This window comes from Musca domestica, unplaced genomic scaffold (genome assembly GCF_030504385.1).
Source record: "Musca domestica strain aabys unplaced genomic scaffold, Musca_domestica.polishedcontigs.V.1.1 11, whole genome shotgun sequence".
Lineage (NCBI taxonomy): Eukaryota > Metazoa > Arthropoda > Insecta > Diptera > Muscidae > Musca > Musca domestica.
In genome coordinates this window covers 13,876,276-13,891,721 of record NW_026712133.1, presented here as the reverse complement: position 1 = coordinate 13,891,721, position 15,446 = coordinate 13,876,276, and the positions used below count along the sequence as shown (strand labels likewise).

Genomic DNA, 15,446 nt, shown 5'->3' with positions numbered 1-15,446 from the left:
TTTAGACTAATGGACAAAACTATTTTGCTTTCTTTCCTTCTCTACTTTTATTACTTTAGAAAAGATCCTGATCCCGATTACAGTCAAACTGTTACACAATAACTCTGACTTCTGACTTAGTAATGAAACTCTTCCTTGTGACACATTTTTTCCCCTGATACCGTGACAGGAGGCCTCGAAGAACGCTCGAACGTTAAGGTATTTGACTTATCACTGTTCAGAATTGTTTGGCGAGACTGATTCCGAAACAAAAACCAATTTTTAATGAACGTTATTATTTTTGGTACATTTTTTTTTTTTTTCAAAATATAAAACAAGTTGTTTTTAATATTTGAAATTTTTCCTTTCATAGAATTTAAAAGTAAGTAATATATAAACAATCAACACACAATATCCTTAAAAGCATCGTCATCATCATCTTGGAAAAAATCTTCAATATTTTCAATTTCTTTACTTATATTTAAATTATCTACGGTTGGCTTTGGGGTAGCAGTCTTTTTACATGATTCACTTGGCGAAAACACAGAGGCGGCACTTGCAGGCTTAGCAGGAGAAAAGTATTTTTCAATTTTATTTGACTAAAACGAGAGTAGAAATAAAAATAGAATTGTAATAAAATTATTTTTTGTACCCTTAATTTATTTCGCGTTACCGTAGTTGGTGCTGAGGTGAGTGTAGCGTCTTGAAGATTCTCACAAAATATACCAGCTTTATTGAGAACATCTTGTTTCGCTTTCAGCATATTCCAGATAATGTCATCTGCCGTTTTTGACGCCATTAAATAACGACATGTAACAGGGTTTTGTTGACCGATACGATGTGCTCTGCTTTCAGCCTGGGCTAATGTCTGAAAAGAAACAATTGTCACATTTATACACACTTATTGAATTTACAGCTTAAAAGAGATGCCGTATATTGAGATTTTTTTATGCCTTTTTATTCATTTTCTATGAAACTACATTTCTTACAAAATACCAAGTTTTCCCGAAATAGAGCGATTGTTTGAATCAAACTTATATATTTAATGTCATTTTAGACAATACGCTGCAGTATTAAATATAACTTATTACATTGGATATACTATTTATAACTTACACTTGGATTCCACGTTAATTCTGCAAATAAAATGAGTTCGGCTGCTGTCAATGTTATGCCGGAGTTGCATGCGCCCAATGATAATACGGCAACCTTACATGATGGTTTCTTTTGAAATGCATCGATAAATTCACCTCTATCCTGTTTCCTTGTCGAACCATCAATGCGTATAAATGTAACTTTAAGTTTCCCCAGGCAGTCACAAATGGCATCCAACATAACGCGGTGATGGGCAAAAACAATAAACTTCTTTGGTTCCTTAACTTGTTGTTTAAGATAGGCGCAAACAGCTTTTGTTTTCACTTCAGCTGTTTGAGCATAAAATCGCAAGAGAATTTGCTCTCTTTCATGACCTTTACTACTTTGAAAAGTTTTGGCAACAGTGCTTAAGGACTCTTTAATTTCTTCGTTTGACCAAACCAAGGAAGGATCTAGCACCACCGTTTCTCTGGACATAGTACACATCAGTAAGAGACTTTTTAATTTGGATATTTTTCAAATATTTACCTAAATTTTTCTGCCAAATCATTGAGTACTTCAGCTTTGGTTCTTCTAATCATAAATTTAAGTTTCAGTACCACATTAAGTTCCTTCAGGTTAGATTGGCCATTAGCATCCCAACCAAAATTCGTTTGTTTACCATCGCAATAACGTGTTGCTGTACCAAAATGTTATTATTTATTATTTTCGAAATACTGAAGTCATTATGCATGCTTACTAAAATCAATATAGCTCATAAATTTCCGGTCAATCATTTGCAATTGACTAAACAATTCAACAGGTTTCGATAGGGCAGGTGTTCCGGATAACAAAATTACATGTTTAGCTTGCTGTGATAAGCGGTCAGCTACCATAGTGCATTTTGCTTTTGGATTTTTTAAATTATGCGATTCATCAAATATTAAAAAACCAAATTTACGATCTGTAATTTGTTGAATATTCCTTTCCATCATGCTATAACTGGTTATGAGAACTTTACAATCGCCTATATATTGCTGATTGGAATTGAGAACTTGAATGTAATGCAAAGGTATATATGGTAGGAGTTCTCGAATGTGATTAGCCCATGAATCTCGGGTTGATGCTGTGGTACAAATGAAGAGTGGCCAATCTTCTCTATAAAAGTCAGCAACCGCAATAGCCTGGTAGGTTTTACCCAAACCCATTTCATCACAGATCATACAACGGCCATTTTGAGATATGGCAAAGCTGGAAAAAAAGAATGAAACAAAATAAAATCATTGGCAAGAGAAATGTTTTAACCTTTGATATTTAAACCTTTAAAATTAGTGTTTTTATACCCTCCACCTTGAAAAGGAGGTATATTATTATTCCGTTTGTAACATCCCTAAATATTCATCCTAGACTCCATAAAGTATATATATTCATGATCAGCATAAAATTCTAAGTCGGATGGTTGGTATTGGAAATTAGATATATCGGTATAGCCGCCATATAACGGTACCTTTTCATATTTTGTATTTTGATGCTTTTTGTCACATTTTTCCACGGATTTGTCTAAAAATTGGTATATGTGTGTCAAAATGGATTCTAACTCCGGTGGGGAAACATTGTATATATGGGTTAACGTTTTGGAATTACCTTCATATTACGGTACCTCCAGATATTCGGTATTTTGATGATTTTTGCCACATTTTTCCACGGATTAGTATAAAAATCGTTATTTCTAGTTCATAATGGGTTCTAGCTCCGGTGGCAGAACATTTAATATTTAGGTCCATCTTTTCCTATAGCGGACATATTACGATACCCACCACTATTCAGTATATTGATAATCCTAGTCACATTTAACCACGAAATTGTTTCAAATGTGGTATTTAAGATTTGGTAAATTACAATCCTTGAAGTATAAAATTGCAGATATAGGTTATCCAAACGGCCCCCATATAACGGCCTCACCCACTTTATGGCTTTTTTAAAAAGTATTATCCAAACGGTCTTACTGTAATTTAAAGTGGAACACGTTTGAATTCAGATACTTTTACAAAAAATTGTTTTCTTTACCCTATGGTGGGTAACATTAAAAGTTCGGCCCGGCCGAACTTAGTGTCTTTTACTTGTTTTAAATCTCAACGTATTCCACATAAGTCTTTGATCCCTTGTGCATTGTATTTTCAATAATAAGAATCGGCTTTAATCTATCTCTTTTCTTACAATTAAAAAAGTTATATTTATTTGAATAAATAAAAATAAATTATATTTCTTTTGAAAGTAGCAAAGTAGGACCCACCAAAATTCAATATTTTTTCTATACGTAAATTGGAAATATTTTTGATTGGGATACAATCTACCTTTAGAGGATTCTGATAATAAAGTAATATCAATAATAAGCTGGAAATGGTAATATCAAGTAACTGTCTGAACAACATACCTTACACCTTCCCTTTGAAATGGCATTAGTTTATTAGCCAAAGTTGGTTCCAATGACTCCAAACATGAACTGTCTACTCGTTTTGCAGGTGCAAGGCATAAATTTAATATTGCCTTCGGTATTACACCCATAACAACATCTGGCTTCAAATTATTTACTCGATCTTGCAACAATTTATATTCGGTGAGAGCAAAATTCCAAAAACGGGTTTGAGGATCTAAAATGAAATGTGTAATAACTGATTTTTTAAGCTTCTATATTTTGCTTACCATACGTTTTAGACGGTATACTTTTGAAGACTTCGATAAGTTTATTATGAAAACTGGAAGGCTGTACCTCAAATCGTTGAGCATTTATCATTGCAACTTTGCAACTGACAGAATTTAGAAATACAGGAGCAACATTCTTCTGCGTTTGCGCAGTATTTGTTTGGGCCCCACCGTTCTGGATATAGTTTTTCCCATTACCTCCATCTAGTGATTTCTTTTTATAAAAGTCCCCCATGGTAACCTCATTAGATGTAGGTCTTTTATATGGATGTGCTGCATCTCGAGCCGGATGCTGTAGTTCTTGACGTTGTTTAAAAATGTTACTACTCTTCATGGCATTCAGGAAAGAGGATGCTCTGTTTTCTGCGCTAGGAACCGCTAACACCGGACCCGCCGGCTTGCTTAATGGAGGCGCAGGCTTGTTTAATGGAGGCCCAGTCTTATTTAATGAAGGCACAGGCATAGCTGTGTTAGGCGGATCAGCTTTACTATTGTTTTTGTTGTTTGTAGCGTTGATAGATGATATTAGGTTTCCGGTGATTCCAGGGGCCACAGACTTGCATATTGATGGCGCAGTGACAACTGCTTGCGGCGATTGTTTACTGCTGTTGTTATTGTTTATATTCACCAAACTTGCCTTTTTGGCCTTTAATTTTTCGAGAGCTATTCGCTTTTTCTCAGCAATTTCTGCAGCAGAACATGACATGTTGCAATAATTTGGTTGGTTTCTAAAGAAAAAATATTTTATTTATTCATTTAATTCATAATTTTAAACATTTTTCTAATCCAGCGGCAAAAATGTTGTGAAATGAAATCCGACAGTTCTAAAACTCGAACTCGACTATGGACTTGGGTGAAAACCGAGTACTCGACTATTCATACAATTCATAGTCGGTTTTAAATTCCTGTTCAACTATTGTGTCCTTTTCAGCTTATGGTCTGTTCTGAAACTTCAAGAATGTAATAGTTTTTACTACGAAAACCGATGTTTTTTCTTTATGATATTAAAAAAAAATGAAAAACTAGGATATTCTTGCAGGTTCTGTGATTTTAAAGCTATATATCCTGTTGATCCTGTTGTTTTGTTGCAGAACAGAGCGAATGCGCGCGTGGAAACCAAAATGAAAGTCGTCCCCAATGGAACGAATATAAAAAACGAAAAAGGAATACTTGATAAAAAAAAAATTAACAGAAAACAAAATCCCCGAGGGACCTCTGTTGTTTACGAATGAGTGTAATGCATAATGCTAGGAACACAATTGGAGCGAACGACGAATTTTTTCGCGGCGTATGTTCGTCGTCAAAAATAAAACACATATGTGTATATGGAAGTGCACACAATCACGGCACCGGCGAAAATTTCGTCGGTCGCCGCGAACTCAATTAGCTTTATTTCTATTTCATACGCCGGCGACCGGCGAACAAAACAGTACAAGGTGGCCATACTTGTACGAATTTTATGTGTTTTAGTAAATAAAGTTACTTTTTACTTTAAAATTTGTTATGGTCACTCTACTATCTGTTACTCGTATAAAAAAAACATAATTAATTTGTTTATTTATTTGTGTACTTGCGCCTGAGTGAAGATGGATATCAGTGAATTTATAATAGAGAAGATGGACATAAGTGAAATTATAATAGAGAACGTAAAGAATTATGTGTTCTTGTATAATTCATTGTAGTCAACAAATGAGCAAAAAGTAAACAACTTCATCAGCTGTTTTATAATTTCGTCGGTATTGTGTTCCATACGACGAATTTTCGCGGCTTATTTTGTCGCCGCGTAGGGCGAAATTCGTCGTTCGCTCCAATTGTGTTCCTAGCATAACCCGAGGGACCTCTATTGTTTGTGTGGATAGTTCCACAACGGACAACGAAGCAGAACGATTTTTTTCAACGGCGGCGGTGGCTTTCCCGTTTGAATTGACACTGTTTGTTCATTGAGAGAACGTAGGAACGAGTTTCACAATCAATATTATACACACAGTGCTCGGCTTCAGAACCTGAAGAATCCACTAGATTCGATTTTTTTCGATAAAAATTCTTGAAGAAGAATGAGAAAGAAAACACAAGTATAAACAGAACGAATAAATAAGCTGTAAGTTCGGCCGGGCCGTCGTCTAAACGACAACTTTTGTCATAAGACAGTAAAATATTCAAATGGGAAACTTAAAAAAAATGGTGAATAATGTAGCTAAAATCATCAATATAGGAGGTACTATTATATGGGGTTATACCAAAATGTGGACTTGCACAGACAATTTTCTGGCTTAAGCTGTAGTATTCATTACGAACTACAAATACCGAATTTGAAACAATTCCGGTGAATAATGTCGCCAAAATCATCAAAATGCCGAATGACGGGAGCTACCGTTATATGGAGGCTATACGAAGACGTGAACCTACACAGACTTTCTCCAGTCATATGCTTATATGAACTAGCAAAGTAAAAAAGAAGTATTCTTGTAACTTTGGAACCCAAAATCTCGGGAAGTATGTATGTCCCTAATAGCATGTTCACACGATAAATTGAATGACGTTGTTTGCTCTCAGAATCACGTACACGAATTAACCCGTTCATACGGCACGATTCGTAATTCATAGTAAAATAATTCCTTTTTTCAAAAATTTTGTTTGTTTAATTTAAATGGGAATTTATATGAAAATACATTAAATTCACACTAATATGAATAGAAGAATTATTGTTTTCCACCCAAAGATTTATTATATCATTAATTTTACAATTTTCATTCATGTTTCCAACTTTTTGTGTAAATGTTGACATTTTGGACATATTTTAGTATTTTTCTATTTTCAAATTCTGCTGGAGAGACACTTCTTAAACTTTTTTTTCTGCCGACACAAACATTTTGAAAATATTGCATCTTTTGTTTCCAGTTTTCTGTGGAAATTTCAACTCGTGGACAAAATGCGCACCTCGGATGAGAGGGAAAACAAAATGTTCTTTCGTTTGAATGTACATACGCCATTCAACATTGTAGTTTTCATTCATAATTTTCAGTCTTCCCAAAAAATTTAAAAATTTTATTAAATTTTCGTATTTTTTAATTTTTAAATGTCATAATTTATTTTATCGATAAATGCTCTCATTTGTTAGGGATGGGACATATTTTTTCGTTGTTCTGAGAGTGATTTGATTTGAACAACGTACAAATATGAGTGTTCGCTCAGGAAATTTTGTGTGAAGAATTAGATAGTTTTTTCATAGTTAAGGGCCAAACAACGAATAGAGAGCGAATCAAGTGCAGTGGAAACGCCACATAAGAAAAAAATTTGATATGATATCGAAAAAGTTGGAAAGCTATTAGATTCTTACAGGATCTGGAACACAGCATTAATTGCTCTGTAAAGGTGAGAATACATAAAACGGTTTTTTGACTGGCTTAAGTCATCGGCTGGCTTCTTCGGAAATTAACAAAGGAGGCCAACATCGATGACTTAAGGCAGTAATAAAGTGTTTTATGTATTCTCACCTTAAAAATATAATATTTTTAACAACGATAACGTAGTATCAGGGTACAATAAGGAAGTAGAATAGCTTCGTAAAACTACAGAAATACAGCCCTGAAGTTATGACCGCTTCCAGTCAGAATTATTCAAAATTATACGCAAGAAGTTGTTTTTATTTATTTGATATTCTTCCTCATTTTTAAAATAAGCTAAAAAACGTGAAATATTAAAGAAATTCAATTCCATGGCAAAACTGGCGAATAGCTTTAATGCGCGTCCCGCAATGTATTTTTCTCTCAATCATTAATTTTGAAAATATTTTGATTTTATTTTTCAAAACAATAAATACATACACAAAATTGGCAGAAAAGAAATTGCAATCAGCTGCTAGATCTACCATACATTTTTATTGTACAATGCGTAGTAGATTCTTCCAAAATCTATAATTTTCAAATAAGGGTGGGAAACTTTAGGAGGCTTAGGTTGGAAGAACAAGGAGGGTTAGGTTGGTTGGCCCTAGGCTCCTTTGTTCATTTCCGAAGAAGCCAGCCGATTTGTTCATTTCCGAAGAAGCCAGCCGATAACTTTAAGCGCTTTATGTATTCCCACCTTAATTTCAAACTTCATTCCATAATTATTGACGGGCGACGAGTGGCAAAATAAAATCATCTGACGTTTTCGCATTGTTTGGAGGAACAATTATTCTTTGTTTTGTTTTGCTCGCTCAAACGATAAACAATATTCATTACCTTTGATTTGATTATTTACTTTGTTCATCTTTGCTCTTTGGTGTACGTCGTAATTTAAAAACATTGTTTATATTTAAAGATTGAAGAAGCAAAAAGCTCAGCTACGAATCAGCAATGACGGCATTACCCAATGAAGAACAACACTTGGAGGAAATGGCCAGAGATGTGCTCAGTAGCGATGGTGGTCATATCACCTTCTTCGATTTGAGCTGGGAGGATGTTATCATACCCAAAATCTTGTCAAACCTTACACTGAAAGAACTCTTTACATTTCGATGCTGTTCGCAGACTACGAAACGTCTTGTGGAGTTGGCCTTGGAAAAATTGGGGGAAATCGATTTTGCGGGCAACAATAGTGTCAATATTGATCACACGTTTAAAGTGCTCGGTGAGAATTGCAAACGCTTGGAAAATCTTCAGTTGGCTCGTTGCAATTGGATGACAGATGATCTCTTACTGCCCATTTTGGCGAGGAATAAACATCTCAAAATCGTCAATCTCAATGAATGCGTTAACATCACACCACTGGCCTTACAGCCGATAATTATAGAATGCAAAGATTTGCGAGTTCTGAAGCTGTCCAAATGTCAGTGGTTAACTACAGGTGCCGTTGATGCTCTGACCCTGCATCAGAGTAACCTTGAGGAGTTTGATATTTCACATTGTGCTGCCATTGGGGAACGCTGCTTGATAATATTCTTCCGGAAACTAAACAAGTTGACGGTACTATCACTGGCTAATACTTTAAGTGTGACCGATCAAGTATTGATACAAATTGCCAATTATTGTCGTGCCCTGGAACATATCAATTTGGTGGGTTGTGCTGCCATTTCAGATTTTGGGATACAGTAAGTACTTGCGGTGATGTGAAAATTAATGTCCCATTAACATGTTTACAGTAAAAACGGGGTACACACCTCAGATCTCAAATTGGATGTGGAATGTAATTTCAAGAACTCGTGTGTGTGTTATAGTGTAACTATAACATATGATTCATTCCTATGGTGATTCAATGTGTAATATTATGAAAGGAAATAATCTTCCATGGGATTTCTGGGCTTTAAGGTTTTTTGTTCGTTTTAAGGAGTGCATTTAATTTGTATTTCTACTTCAAAACATCGATTCACAATTGGTTTGTTCCAGATATGCAAGAATGTAGAAGGTTTTACTACGATAACCGATTTTGCCATTATGATATCGGAAAAAATCGCAATATTAGTAGATTCTTGCCGGTTCTGGAACACATATTGTCGGACAAATCCTCTAACTAATTGGTCTGTTTCAGAACTGCAAGAATTTAAAAGTTTTTACTACAATAACCGATTTTTCCTTTATGATGTCGAAAAATATTGCAAAATTAGTAGATTCTTGCTGCTTTTGGAACAGAGCCAATATTACAGGAAAATCTTAACCAATTTTAAATCAGATAGATTAAGGTGTAAATATTAAAGATTACTTTTACTTTACTAAGAAAATAATAGGCTTCACTCATAATCATGTTAAAGAAGTTGTCTTTAAGGGCAAAGAAAATGTTTTTGGTTTTCCATTCTATTGTTTCAGCTCCGTTTGAAAATCTTTCGAAATAAATTTTTGCAACATTTATCTTTTATATTATGCTTATTACAACTAGTTTGGCCTTCTTGGGATATAAGTATTTTAGGTCATCATGATTTCATACAAATCATCCACAACGATTTTAATGTTCTTGTCTTAAACAAATTTTCTTTTTTTATTTCTTTTTCCATTTCTTCCCTTCTTAGTGCCTTAAGTAATTATTGCCAGCGTCTTCAATCTCTATTTATTCGACACTGCCCTCGTGTCACAGAACGTTCTTTAGGTCCTTTGCGTAAACGCGTTTTTATCGATAGACCAAATCATTTAGATTTTAATCAAAATGACTTTTATCCCAGCGATTTTCTTATTTACTAGCCTTGGCATTATTGAATTGAAAAAATAAATCACTTTACTTTACAGAGCTTTAACAAAAAACTGTACACAATTGAAATCTTTGATGGTCCAACGCTGTGATTTGGTTACGGAAAGATCTCTATGTCCACTAAGAGGCAAGCTGCACATTGATCGTCCGGCCGAAATGCAACTGCAACTCTACGATTTTAGGCAAAACAATAATCATATTTTTCTTCAAGTTTAAAAACAGATATTGCATGAATATTTAGTGGGTGATTAGACGATAAGGGAGGCTATTATAAAGAGAGTGTGATTTTGTAAATATGCTGTTTATCTAAGCTTGCATGCTGCTTGTTTTTTAGTTATATTTTTTTCTTTAAACTAATGTTCGATTGGGCATTGATATTTTCTTTATTGTTTTAATCTTAAAAAATACATACCTATACATAAATACAATACAATAAGCTTACTATCTATAGATATAAACATTCAAAAAATGAAATAAAATTTTATCTGGAATAATGTAACTTTTATCATTGTGCTTTTATTAATGGCGAGGTAATTGTTGCAGTTGTCTCATCTTCTACGGATAATTTTGTCTCATATAGTCGTTGACTTAGGGTCTCCATGTACGCCTTGTGATCTTCCTCGATATTGCTGTTTCGCCATTTCGCGTGTAATTCTTTGACTTTGTGATATGCCGCCATAGACATATTAAGACTAGGCATTACTTCAAGTAGACCAGGTTCGCCGGTAAACGATAGCCCACAGAGACCTAAATATGTGTGGAATGGATCGGTAGTAGAATGTGGCCACTTTGCGAAACCACCAACAATATTATCCTGAGTTTCTAGTATATAGGAACGATTTGCCGCATAATCAGTCATTTCAAATGCATTTAATATCTTTAAAGAAGCTCCAATCCAAAATGAATAGCAAGTATCCACAGGTTTGTTGGGCCTTCCCTGGAATCCATCCACCTGTCGGAATATGCACCAACGTCTAATGTTTTCAATTGTATCCGCATCTAGTCTATGTAATTGGTCACTTAATTGCAAAGCAGCTAATGCACAGTAAGTAGTGCCACCATGACCTTCTCCATCTAAGTGTTGGCTAAATCCATAATCGTAACGCTAAAAGTGTTTTGCGGGGTAAGAACAGTGTATGTTTGGTATAGGAGTGTATACTTACAATGCTCTTAATTATGAAGTCAAACATTTTGTCTTTGTCCACATCGCCCCAATAGTCCAGCATGTGACATATTGCTGCCGCACAGAAAACAAAACGCATATCATTTTCACTGCCATCAATGCAGGCGCTAAAACTGCCATCTGCTTTTTGTACAGCCGCCACACCTGAAAGCGATAAGGAGATACAATGTACACATTGTTGTAATGCACTGCTATTTGTTTTAATTACCATCGACGATTGATTTTCGATCCAAACGTGACAAATCATCTCCTAGTGTAACCAAAATACCTAGACTGGTATATGTCATGGCCAAGTGACCCCACTGATAGCATCTGGCATTACGCAAAAGTTCTTCATCTTCAGTTATTATTTTGATGGAACGAGAACCCTAGAAAAAGAAAAGAAATAACTTAAAAATGTATCGCATACATAGATAAATACAAAAAAGAAACATAAAAGGTATGAATGTAATAATAAATACAATTCTTGTATAAGGAAATTTTAAATATTTAACATAGAACAAAAGTGAGATATGTTCAGAGGGAACATTCAGATCGACAAGCATATCAAACAACAGCAGTGTCTCCTCTGCCAAGGCCTGTCACCCATTATGTAACACAGTAGTGATCCTGCAACAACATGGCTAGTGGAATATATATGGACACCGGCGTAGTCGAAAATGCACCCACGGACGCCTTTCAAAACTACATCTGATTGTTGTTCTTGGAGACCACAGTCTATCCAACTAAATACATATGTGGGAAAAAGTCAAACAGGACAGGTAGAGAGGACATTAGCGCAACAGCATCACGAAGGATTAGGTCGCTAAGCAAATATTGATAAAAGGACTACAAAGATCTGCCTATAAATAGAAGTTCCCCTTGTTAACTGTTCGGCAAAGTCCTCACATACAACAAAGGGAATTAACATCTACTCTGATCATCGAAACACAATCAGCAAAAGCAATAATTAAGATTGATTAAGTTTTTTATAGACATCATGTTATTGAGATCTTCGTGTATGATAGAATTTCGTGTGTAAATGTCCATTCTTAAGCAACACTTAATATATTGCGCCACATTAGCTGGTCCTCCTTGAAGAAGCTCTTTGTTGTAACTGGGTACAGATCCGTATTTATTTAAAGAAATGGCTTTCGTTATATACCTAATACGGCCACTGTTTGCATTTGACACTTTATCTAATTAATATTTATTATAATTATCATAAAATATCAAGTGCTGCTGTATTTAAATTTATGACACCTTGAACTTAACATTGAGTTCATAAATTTGTGAAAGCTTCATCTGAACGAAACAAAAAATCAACTAAATCTGCTAAATACTGCAGTAGCTCATGGACATACTCCATCCATCAAGTCCCAATGAATAAAATCACGTAAAGATAACACAATGATGAGATTTACTTAGCAAACAGTCGGCAGCGTACACAGTTATCAACAATAACAAGAAATGAGATAAATTAAAGTAAATAGATCAAATATTTATAATTTATAGTTACAAAAACAAAAATTTAAATAAAAAATGAATATGTTTGTGGACAACTTACTAGAAATCCTGAGCAATTACGTTCATCTGTGTGGGGTATCACCAGACTGCCATAGGTCCAGTCAATAATGTTTTGTCGCATTTCTGGAGTTAAGAGATGCAACGAATTCAATACATCTAAACCGCAAACAGAGAAAAATGCTATGGTCCCCCTAAAAACATTAAAACAAAGATAAGATGTAGTACAATTATCCATGGTTAAACCTCTTTATTTTACCTTGTTGAGTCATGGGAAGCTAAACGCGCAGGCAGTAGATGCAGGAAACGTACAAAGTACTTGGCATGTTTGGAGAGCAAAACAGGTGCTGCCTCAGCAGCTGGACCTTCTATGTTTACAGCGTCGTAGGACATTTTAAGGTTGGGCAATATGTAGAACTTAGTTGAAGAGGAAAGGATATGAATGTATACCACTGCCGGTTTCTCTTGCTTGCCGTACTTAAAGTGAGAAACTACTCTGGCGGCAGCACCTATTTATTAACAGTCCGGGAGTTTTGTAAACTTCTCTGTTATCTAGGCACGTAATCTTTGTTTGCACTGGCCCAAATTTTCACTTTCAAATCAATTCTCGACATAAAATCACCTGAAGAATGACAATGACTCAAATATTCACAATGGTGTTTGTGCAATCGAACAAAACAATTCACTGAAAAGAACTCTCAAATTAGTTGCGAATGTAGGAAAAGGTGTAGTGGCAAATTGTATAGTATTTTCTTTACGAATAATAGTTGTGTTCCAGTACTTTTTTAGTAGTAAAACTAGCAGAAGAGAGAACAGTTCGAAATGTCATTCTCTTTTAGGTTTGCTCAAAAAATAAGGGAACGGAAAATTAGCAGAAATGCGATAAATTGTCAAAATTCAAAATTCCAAAAGTAAACAGCCTAAATCGGACTAGTGAAACCTTACTGAAATGAGCGCCAACATTTAAAAAATGAAGACGATAAGTTAAAATTAATAATTTATAATAATAATTAATAATCTGATTCCTCATTCAGCCAGTCCTCTTCACTGCTGGAATCATCCAAAAGTGAATACATCAGTTGCTCCATATTTTCTCTTTTTGTTTTTTGCACGACAAATATTATTTTTTCCTTTAGTTTTCAAGTTGATCATTTTCTGTATCAATACATTTTTCAACCTTGTTAGCCCTGGCAATTAAATGTCAAATTTACAATATGCACATTTCTACTCGGCCAAATTCATGTAGCTAAAACAAGCAGAAATGTGCACCACTCAGCGCCATTTTTTTCTCGAGAGAGCTGCAAGTTTTGCTAGTTTTTGGAGTACGGGAACGCGTTGTAGCAGAATTAGTGCTAATTAGTACTAATTTGCAGGTTCTGGAACACAACTAATATGAGAATATTACAAGGTGCAAAAACTAACAAAAACATGTTACGAATGAGAGAGGAAAGCAAACGCGGTTGAAGAGGGAAATATTAAAATATTTACGAATAGGCAAAGGAGGGAACAAGCATAAAGTACAACAGATGTCTCCACTTTTTTAAGCCTGGATCACACCATGCGAAAAACACCAAAAACAAACAAGTCACCCGGCTACACGAAAAATGTTTTGATTTGAAGTGAACTTGTAATAGTTTCAAATTGTTTTCTTTTTCATTCACAATAATACTCACACATATACAACATTTATTAAAACCTGTGCGTTAAACTTATATATTGTAAGTTCTCCATAATCCATTGGGAATTTCTTCGTGAGGGCATGGTAGAAGAATACAGGTAGTCGCATTGACACAGTTGCTGAGACAATAAACTGTAAAATCTATTTTGAAATTTAAATATTTGAATGAAAGTTTTTTTTTTTTTTTTTCAAATTTGTAAGAATTGTTTAAAAATGCATATCATAACAACCTCCCATTGGCGTCCTATAGAGAAATAAATATAAATACACACATTTAAAACAAAAATTCAAAAAATTTTGAATATATCAATGTTCCCAAGCGCTGATGCATCTACCTATATTCTTCTACCATGTGTGAGGGTTAATCCATCTATTAATTTGTATATAAACGAGTTATCGAACGTGCCAAACTTCAAAGTTGAACAAATTTAACTTTTACAGAATGTCTGTTTTACATCTAAATGTTTTTTCAAATATAAGTCGATTTTTATATGTTTTCTTATACGACGTTATTCGGAGGTTATTATAATTCGCGATTTTTAAACAATTTTTACAAATTGAAATAATTTTTCATTCAACATTTTCAATTCCAAATTGGTTTGGCAGTTCTTCTATCTAATAGATGCTTGTCTCGCTTTTTTGAGCGTTTTGCTTTTTAAAAATCTTGAACCCTATGTGGGGGAGGTAGCAGTGCGTGGTATGTACCAGAAGGAGTGGACCGATACATTCCATCTTCACACCAGACCTTGGGTTAATAAAAATATTGTGATGTGTGTTATTTGAAGACAATCTTAAATCACATTTTATATGAGTTATAATTATTTAAAATGTTGACCCTTTGTGGGGGAGGTACTTGATGGAGTGGACAGATATTGTCCATTTTTGCACCTGACCTAGCAGTGATGCAAATATTAGAATTCGCAAGATTCGAGCCAAATCGGATTATCCTTTCTCTTTCTGTGCAGTAAATTATTTTCATTAAAACTCTTGACATTTTGTGTGGGAGGTACCAGAAGGGGTGGACCTATATTGCCCATCTCCGAACTCGATCTAAGTTTGACAATAATATTACGATGTACCAAGTTCGATCAAATCGGATACTTCCTTCGAGATTTATCGTGTGCACCAGCCAGCCATACAGATAGACGGACGGACATCGTTAGATCGACT

At 34.7% G+C, this 15,446-nt stretch overlaps 3 protein-coding genes across 4 annotated transcripts; 1 reads left to right on the top strand and 2 right to left on the bottom strand.

Annotated features, from left to right (window-relative positions):
- Window positions 1-271: 271 nt before the first annotated feature.
- LOC101890065 (SWI/SNF-related matrix-associated actin-dependent regulator of chromatin subfamily A-like protein 1) lies at window positions 272-4,582 on the bottom strand. The gene is made up of 7 exons (XM_005192072.4): window positions 3,757-4,582; window positions 3,488-3,704; window positions 1,814-2,304; window positions 1,603-1,753; window positions 1,096-1,543; window positions 653-847; window positions 272-578 (listed from the first exon to the last, which is right to left on the bottom strand). The coding sequence occupies exons 1-7, from the start codon at window positions 4,460-4,462 to the stop codon at window positions 381-383; spliced, it is 2,406 nt and encodes an 801-aa protein (XP_005192129.2). The 5' UTR covers window positions 4,463-4,582; the 3' UTR covers window positions 272-380.
- Window positions 4,583-7,904: 3,322 nt separating this feature from the next.
- Window positions 7,905-10,411, top strand: LOC101894073 (F-box/LRR-repeat protein 15). 2 transcript variants are annotated; one of them, XM_005176420.4, is made up of 2 exons: window positions 7,905-8,824; window positions 9,737-10,093. In XM_005176420.4, the coding sequence occupies exons 1-2, from the start codon at window positions 8,091-8,093 to the stop codon at window positions 9,903-9,905; spliced, it is 903 nt and encodes a 300-aa protein (XP_005176477.1). In that variant the 5' UTR covers window positions 7,905-8,090; the 3' UTR covers window positions 9,906-10,093. The 2 variants fall into 2 exon arrangements, with proteins under 2 accessions (XP_005176477.1, XP_005176476.1); XM_005176419.4 differs by having other exon boundaries at window positions 7,915-8,824; window positions 9,951-10,411.
- Window positions 10,277-13,281, bottom strand: LOC101893902 (geranylgeranyl transferase type-1 subunit beta). The gene is made up of 5 exons (XM_005176418.4): window positions 12,858-13,281; window positions 12,642-12,792; window positions 11,304-11,463; window positions 11,076-11,239; window positions 10,277-11,017 (listed from the first exon to the last, which is right to left on the bottom strand). Exons 1-5 carry the CDS (start codon window positions 12,989-12,991, stop codon window positions 10,418-10,420), a joined length of 1,209 nt encoding a protein of 402 aa, XP_005176475.1. The 5' UTR covers window positions 12,992-13,281; the 3' UTR covers window positions 10,277-10,417.
- Between the last annotated feature and the right edge of the window lie 2,165 nt (window positions 13,282-15,446).

Coding starts and splice junctions, on each gene's coding strand:
- LOC101890065 (XM_005192072.4), bottom strand. CDS start 4,462: ATGTCATGTTCTGCTGCAGAAATTGCTGAGAAAAAGCGAATAGCTCTC. Junction 1,544..1,602: donor GATTTGGCAGAAAAATTTAG/GTAAATATTTGA, acceptor TACTATGTCCAG/AGAAACGGTGGTGCTAGATC. Junction 848..1,095: donor AATTAACGTGGAATCCAAGT/GTAAGTTATAAA, acceptor GTTTCTTTTCAG/ACATTAGCCCAGGCTGAAAG.
- LOC101893902 (XM_005176418.4), bottom strand. CDS start 12,991: ATGTCCTACGACGCTGTAAACATAGAAGGTCCAGCTGCTGAGGCAGCA. Junction 11,464..12,641: donor GTAATTGCTCAGGATTTCTA/GTAAGTTGTCCA, acceptor TTCTTTTTCTAG/GGTTCTCGTTCCATCAAAAT. Junction 11,240..11,303: donor TCGAAAATCAATCGTCGATG/GTAATTAAAACA, acceptor TATCGCTTTCAG/GTGTGGCGGCTGTACAAAAA.
- LOC101894073 (XM_005176419.4), top strand. CDS start 8,091: ATGACGGCATTACCCAATGAAGAACAACACTTGGAGGAAATGGCCAGA. Junction 8,825..9,950: donor ATTTCAGATTTTGGGATACA/GTAAGTACTTGC, acceptor TTTACTTTACAG/AGCTTTAACAAAAAACTGTA.